At 38.2% G+C, this 7,846-nt stretch overlaps 1 protein-coding gene across 1 annotated transcript in view; it reads right to left on the reverse strand.

Moving 5' to 3' along the window:
• Nucleotides 1-2,866: 2,866 nt before the first annotated feature.
• The window catches only part of LOC117960345 (heterogeneous nuclear ribonucleoprotein L-like), a 33,027-nt gene continuing 28,047 nt past the window's right edge, over nucleotides 2,867-7,846 (reverse strand). Inside the window, exons 11-14 of the mRNA XM_034898184.1 lie at nucleotides 6,620-6,821; nucleotides 6,147-6,204; nucleotides 5,829-5,927; nucleotides 2,867-3,924 (exon numbers count right to left, since the gene is read on the reverse strand). Coding sequence (XP_034754075.1) covers nucleotides 3,869-3,924; nucleotides 5,829-5,927; nucleotides 6,147-6,204; nucleotides 6,620-6,821 — 415 coding nt within the window. The 3' untranslated portion in view covers nucleotides 2,867-3,868. The remainder of the gene's footprint in view (nucleotides 3,925-5,828; nucleotides 5,928-6,146; nucleotides 6,205-6,619; nucleotides 6,822-7,846) is intronic.

Consider the following 7,846-nt stretch of genomic DNA (forward strand, 5'->3'; position numbering starts at 1 on the left):
TATAATACCCTATAAATTAAATAAAGACTGTGGTTTATCCATAGATGTATTCGTCTATGTCTATGGTATACAGTATACATCCATAAAACCTTTATTAAAATGACGTCCCATTCAGGGTTCATGATCTCAGTGTTTTGTCTCTCAGGCTCACTTCTTTCATCCCATTGTCAAAAATGAAAATCTTGTACAGTATATTAATCGTCTCTGATAATACTTACCTCATATTCAAAGGTACATTTGTATCTACTGCACTACAAAAGGTGGACACCTCATTACTGTTTTGTTAATGACATGTACCTTGTTTTGTCTTGATGCAGTGCTGAGATGAATAACAAAATAACTTTGAAAACTCATTTTTCAAAAACTCATCATTCAACATACATTTTTTCATGTATATAGAAATATAATCCCAATTAAATCACGTGTTTAATAGCCGCACTTTGAGATGAACAATGCATCATTGAAATTCAAATTGAATAACCCAATAACTCTTTACACTTTTTATTGATTTCACATGGCCATAGAAGTATTAAAATATCTGATAAGTGGGGACATTTTTGAAGTTTTTTCCACAGACTCCAGTCCATAGTGTCAGAAACAATCCCTGACCAATAAACCTGTTGAAACAAGCATCCACTTTTTAAGTAAACTATTTTTTTATAGTGTTAAATACATGCAAATATCTATCAAACACTGTATTTATTGTCATATCCCCATATCTCTTAAACAATTACTTATATTTATGATTCAATATTTTATTTCAGCATAATTTGCACACACTTTCTACTCTATACTACTCACTGTGTGGATACATTACGAGCAACAACTAACCGGTTTCCAGTTCCTTGTGTGTGTTCCTGTGGTGTGTTTGCTGCCATTAAAGCTGACTCTTAAAAGTGTCACTTTGACATAAAAGTAATTCTTTCTGTTGTTGAGTGCTGTGGCTCACACAAAAAACAAAGACCCCATGTTTGGCTGTAAATGAAGACAAGTGGGAGACAGCTGAGCATCGCTGACTTTACAGCTCTAAGCTGAATTTATTCCATTTGAACATAGACATTTAAGTTACAACCACAGATACTGGTAAATGAATGGAACACTATAGTTCTATTTGTTAGTGATTACAGACTATTTACAACATTAAACCTTTACAGCCTTAAAGTCATGAGGAACCGGCGGATCTGTCTCATACTGTCAAGTCCTGTGATGGAAAACTCACATCAGCTTCAGAGTAACAACAGCCCTTATTTAAAGTATAGTAAAAGTATAGTAAACAGAAATAGATAAAACCTTCTTAGAAAGACAGTGAGATTCAAGTGCTGTAAGAGACGTCCTACAAACAACATCTAATGAGCAATAATATCACTTCAGACTAAGTGGGATCCAGCCGTCAAAATCTTTTCACACCTTTTTTCTTATTTACATATTATGTACAAAAAAGCATGCCTTGATAAACAAATGGTGCAATGAAATCTGCATGTCCAACATGAGACACAGGATGGAACAGAGACACTATGCTTCACCAAACTGTGTCCAATCATCAACTCTGATTGAAGGTAGCCTATTTATTCACAAAGCGTATGCAAAATACAGGAACGACAATACACAAACAAAATCTTGTATTAGCATTAGATTATAAAAATCAAGCTATAGCAACAAAAATGAATATGCTGTTTAAAAAAGCATTATGTAATTTAATTTAATAGGACATGGAATTCCAGTAGTTTTCCATGTGCACTGCAAACAGGTTTATTCATTTTTAGCATTTTTTTTTAACAGAGGTGACACTGATTTTTACATACATCAAAGAAAGTATTGCTACATACTTAATTTGAAGGTAATATCCCATCTCTACTACCCAAATAGGAGAACTACTTCCTAATTCTACTTTGACAAACTGCTCTCACAGTAGCTGTGCACAAGAATCAGTGCAACATGTGTAATAGATAGTTCAGGTGCATTTGCCCCTGTTTTAAAAGGTTATACTGGATTTAGATAAAAGCTGTCTGGGTTAGGTTGCACCATGGACTCAAATCACAGCAAGTAGGCTGATGAGTAAACTGTTAGCTTGTTTCCTGACATGAAGGATGACCTAAACTACTAAGGAGCACAAACTCAGAGATAGACCTTTAAAACCTCTTTGAAACATTTCTGTTTAACCAGAAACAGCTCTGATGTTGCTCGCGCTAAACCCACCAGACTCCAATTTAAAATGCAATACTTTTAGCGTGTATTGAGCCAACATATTTTCACATGCAAATCAAACTATGTGTTTATTTCCACCACAACTAGAAGGTTGGACAAGTGGAAAGGCTTTTCCTAATTTTCTTTTGCACCTGTCAACTTTGATTTAAGTGTATTTTACAATGCTAAAATGACTGATTATTTACATAGAGTCTGGTGGCATTAGGGAATAAAAGAACCAGAGACAAGAGGAAGTGACAAGAAGTAGGCCCATCAACATGTACATTTGTCATACATTTAGTGAAAAGCCAACGTCTAGAATATACAACACGAATATCTTAGCCCGGGAGCCAGATTAATCTCATAAAAGATAACATTGTATAAATACAATACTGAAGTTTCATCCTATTACATTTTTCCCAACTATTAAAGTGACATTCTTTAAGTAAATTGTAAATATGTCTCAGCATGTCACAGTAAAGTCAATAAAGTCTTCTAGATACATTACAATATTTGACCGTTTATTTTGTTCTACAGCATTCCGTTATTTTAGTTAATAATTGAAGATGTAATAATGAAATACTCAGATTAATATGGTAAATTTTGTCTGGAGGCTGATGAAACTTGACTTTTCTGAAATCATTATGTCAAGCTGTGATCCAACTTCATATTATATATATTTTGGTCAGAGGTGCCGATAAAGGGGATCATGATGTCCAAAATGTATAGAGGAGACCCTGTGCTCAGTAAGGCCAATCTGCCCATTAGAATTTGATATGTCTGACGTTTCGGTTAAAACATTTGGTGATGGTGGGACAGATAAAGGTAAGGCATAACATTTTTTTTTTTAAACGGTATCAAAACATTGAAATGCGTCATTTTGGAAACATTTATATTTGCGTAAAATTTCATGGAAATCCTGCCATGAGTTTTTCAGACACCGTGTCAAGATATCTGACCTCATGCTGTTGGGAGGGGAGGTCACAGGGGTCACCCAAATCCTTAGAGTCTTCCTCCGGGGACCATGAATATCCTCCGCACACTTAACAACTGGTCAGGAGTTGAGATATCTCACTCTGGGCCAATCAGTGGAGTGACACCTCAGTCCCAACGTTCATGTTGCACTAAAGAACCCTAAATGAGAACTTTTGTTAAAATCTTACCCACATTTACTGTATATGTTCAACGACACTTCAAAACAACACACTGTTCCACCATTGTGTAAACATTAAAATATTATTTCAGTCACCATGTGCACTAAAGATGATTAAGAGAAGTTTCACTGTCACTGAAGAGGACTTAGGCTCGTACAGGAGATTCCACAGAGTGGATCCTTGTCCTGTCCCTGTCTGTCTAGGTCTACACTCAAAGACGAGTTCTCCATGCAGTGAAGATAAACACACGAGCAGTGTCCTCCAGTCGGCCCACATGACAATAGGAAATCTTAATTAGAGTGTTTTAGAGTCACTAGTCCGTCAGCTTGTTGAGTTGTGATTGGATGGGAGGATGATGGTGTGCGTTTGGAGACAGTGTCAGCACTTTGAAGGCCACATCTTTCTCTCTCATTCTCTTCTTTTTTCATGTAGCTCTCGTCCTTTTGTCTGCGTGTCTCTAGTGGTCCCTCTTTCAGGTCAGAGGTCAGCCATCATCTGCCTCAGCAGCCTCTTCTTGTGCTCTGAAACCTTTATAGATGAGACGAGGTGGAGAAACACAGTTTCAGGGTGTATGGGTTGGACCCATCTGAAACCACACACACACACACACACACACACACACACACACACACACACACACACACACACATAGAATACTTGTATTAGAGACCTTAGCAACATATAAGGTGAATTGAGTGTAGAAAGAAATGAATACAGCTAAAACAAGAATAAATACATCCATAAAGCTGAATCGGTGATCAGTAACAGCAGATGAAATTGTGAGATATTATTTTAACCTGCAGGATAAAGACACATCCTACTTTATTACATGAGTGTAGGCCCAATCACGTCTGCTTACTGCAATATCAAGGTAGAAAACATATTCTTTGTAAATCTTTACAATCATCCCTGCCTGCGCTGCCCATTTTCAGCATGTAGCTGCTAGCTCGAAGGCCGGTGATGTTTCGTGAAGCCAACAGAGGTTGAGAACAGCAACACACAGAACGGAGGTGAGGGACACCTGGTGCTTGAGCCACATGCAGGGAGGCCAGGCAATTATCGTGGAAAAACGACTTCTGTTGATCCAGGCTACCTGCCTAGGGACTATGGATGTAAATTAGCATTCTTGCTTACACCGCCATGGCTATATCTTGTATTTTATATTTCCGCTGGTATCTGCTATCGCGGCTGCCACAGCGAAAAACACAGAAGAAGTTATTGAATGCAACTAACTTCAGTTGGTAGAGTTACAGCTTGGGAGACCGAGCTGCTGGACCTGTTCATAATGAGTCAGCCGTCTCTCTGTGAGTACGTCCATCGCACTCTCCCTAGCTCTTTTAATCGATATTGTTGAAAACAAGTGAAGATTATCCCAGGCTATTTATTTCAGATAATTTTGTTGATGTGAAAGCAGTTATAAATAGCCTATGTGACAATAAAATTAGTTTTGTTTAAATTTCTTCAACAAATAATCGTGATAATAATCGTGATCACAATATTGATCAAAATAACCGGGATTATCGTTTTGGTCAAAATTGTGCAGCCCTACCATAGAAACTGCCTTTCTACAGGGCCCAGAATGTTGGGTTACACCCCTGATCATCACAAAGTGAAGTGAAACTCACAGACTGACACTGATATCTAAAAGTGTAACACTGGTTCGTTTAATAATATCTGTGGTTAATGACACTAGATTAAATGTGAGATGTTTGTGGCTTCCTTCTTCCTTTGCTTGTATTTATTTAGCTGGATTATTTTAAAGTATTTATTTTACCATGAAATATTAAATCTGAAAACAAAAAATTGCTTGTGCCCGGGGTCCAAAATGACTAGGAAATAAGACGTGTCAACCAGCATTATGGACATGGAAAAACAAAGTGCTTATTGGATATACTAGGGATGCACCAAATCCAGATTTTGGGGGTTTCGGCTGAAAACCGAATCCACTGGTTAAGATTCTGCCTCTACCAAATCTTAATCCTCCTCCTATTCATAAAGTAACCAACGTCCTGTGCTGTGACTCTCCTTCCTTTGCCGTACCTGAAGTTGCTGCATGTTGGCTGCTGTCTGTAGATTCCTTCATGCACAACTCTTATTCTGTATGATGTTTTCATACCAAATTTTGTAATGTTGTGTGATGTTTAGGGTCCTCAAACACAAATCAGCATTGCCAATTGAACATGTAGCTGAACTTGAATGGTCTTCTTTTGACTCAAAGTACTGCCAAACATCACTTTTTTTGCCCACAAGTTCCATTTTCACTTTCTCACAGCCTACTGCAACACCTTCCCATAACCAGCGGGGGCCAGCATAGAGTTTGGTTCGTTGAAAAAAATGTCTGAAATTTTGACCCCGTCAAAAAGCCCAATGTTCGTCCGAATCTGAAGCCGAATCCTTGATTCTGTGTATCCCTAGTGTAAACACAACCAGGCTGTATGGACACTGAGTATATGAATGCTTGTAAGGCAGGAGGTGTTCAGACAGACTTACTGGGTATCCTGATCTGGTAATGGTTGAGAACAGTAAGAACCTCCACAGCGTCCGTTTTACTGTCAAACTCCAACAAACCAGAGATGGTCTTAGAGGAGGCTGAGAGAGACAGAGATCAAGAGAGGAGTAAAACAAGATGAGTAAAGATAGGATCGTAATGTAATGTGTAATTGACAAAACCATACCACTTTCAAATGCATCAGTTCACAGATCAGAGTAAAAAAAAAAAAATTGTTTCACAGATAGACTAATAAAGGAGAACATGAACTTTATAAACAAGAACCTAGTAAAAAAAGCTCACATTGAAGTTCTACTTACGTTTGGCATCAAACATCTTGAATTTGACGAAGCCGGGCACATCGTGCTCTGTACACAGCTGCCAAAACACACACACACACACAGCTCATTAGACGAGACTTAACCTCAGTCACTTAACCTCTCGCATCATGGTGTCTAATGAATTTGGCGATGGCAATTTTGTGGCTGTTTCCCTCATTAAATAAAATCTTACTTAGAGAATCTTACTCTTCAAAATAAAGGTGTATTATTTAGGGATCATATCCATTATGCTGTCAGACATTTAGAATAATAATCTGAGCTTGGGGTCCAAAGTAGGGTTCAGGTTAAAAACTAAATCAGCCTTTAAGAGATGACAACACTCCACTATAAGGAGTGCAGTTGACAACCTCACATTGTAAGCCTGAGCACTGTTCAAGTTTAGAACCAAAGACAGAGACAGGCATCTTGGAAGAACAACTTTGACTGTATTTTAAAGAATTGAAGTGGCATACCCTCAATAACTGGTCCTGTGATATGCACGGAGGAACGTTGTAGTAGTGAAGCACCGCCGATGGAGGCTGGATGATGTTTTTGGAAGCCTGTCCGGCGCTGCTGAAGCGGTTGTTCCTAGTCATGGCAAAGTCCTTATAGCTGCTGCTGCTGTCCTCTAACTCAAACACTTGACTGGGGATCACTGCATGCTGCTTGGAGACACTGCACAAAACACAACACAATACAACACAACTCCTGTGTTACCGGACCCAATCCGAGTCAAAGGTTTACATCATAGAGCTAAAATACAATAAAACATCAGGTTTGTATGCATTAGTAATTAATGTGGTCTGAGAGTCTTATATATGTATGCAGGAATGCATGTATATAAATCTTTTATTTTAATGTTGTTGTTTTTTTTTTTTTATGTTCAAATAAACTATTAAAAGTAAAAGTTAAAAAAAAGAGAAAACTAAACTTCTGCATCTCCTCTTGGCTCTGATTTCAGGTGTCAGAGAATCTAGCCCAAACCCGCCATGTTTAAGTAGTTTAGCCTGCTGTGGTTTTTTTGCTGCCTCCAGCTTCTTTTGAAATAAAATTTGTCTTCTGGCTGTGGCAACAGCCACATGCTGAGAATCCAAAGCACACACACACCTTTGACATTCTGTGTGTGTCGCGTTAGTCACGGCAGTTTCCTGCCATGACAACCAGCTCGCAACGCTCGCTCCACGCATGAGGCGGTGCTAATCTGCAATGGAAAAAGGAGGACGGGGCCAGGTACCATGTAGTGGAAAAACGCTAAATGTCGCTCCGTGACTGTTCTCCTTTCTCTCACGGCGTTAATGGCGTTGCCATCATCCGTGCTTGCTTGTTTGTGGGCCACTTCTTTGTGTGGCGTAATGCTTTTTGCTTGGGTCTGCTGTCATTATAGATGTAATGTTAACTATATTTTATTTGTTAACCATTGCATTTTATTGTCAGCCGGTCGGGGACAACAGCTGGAAATTAGCCCTAGAAGCTAATATTGCTCCTTTTTGTAGTTAATTAAGGGCGACTATCCATGACATTATGAACTCTAACTAAACTAATGTGGGTAAACCAGATGTTAATGTGTGAATATTCAACTAGAATTATTTTATCTGAATTTGACCAATCAAATTTGACTCATGTTTTCTTGATTTTTTGGGTATCTGGACTTATGAGCATTGAAAATGCTTATTAAAATTCAGGTTTAAAAATGTATTATA

Source organism: Etheostoma cragini, chromosome 17, assembly GCF_013103735.1.
Source record: "Etheostoma cragini isolate CJK2018 chromosome 17, CSU_Ecrag_1.0, whole genome shotgun sequence".
Classification (NCBI taxonomy): Eukaryota; Metazoa; Chordata; class Actinopteri; order Perciformes; family Percidae; genus Etheostoma; species Etheostoma cragini.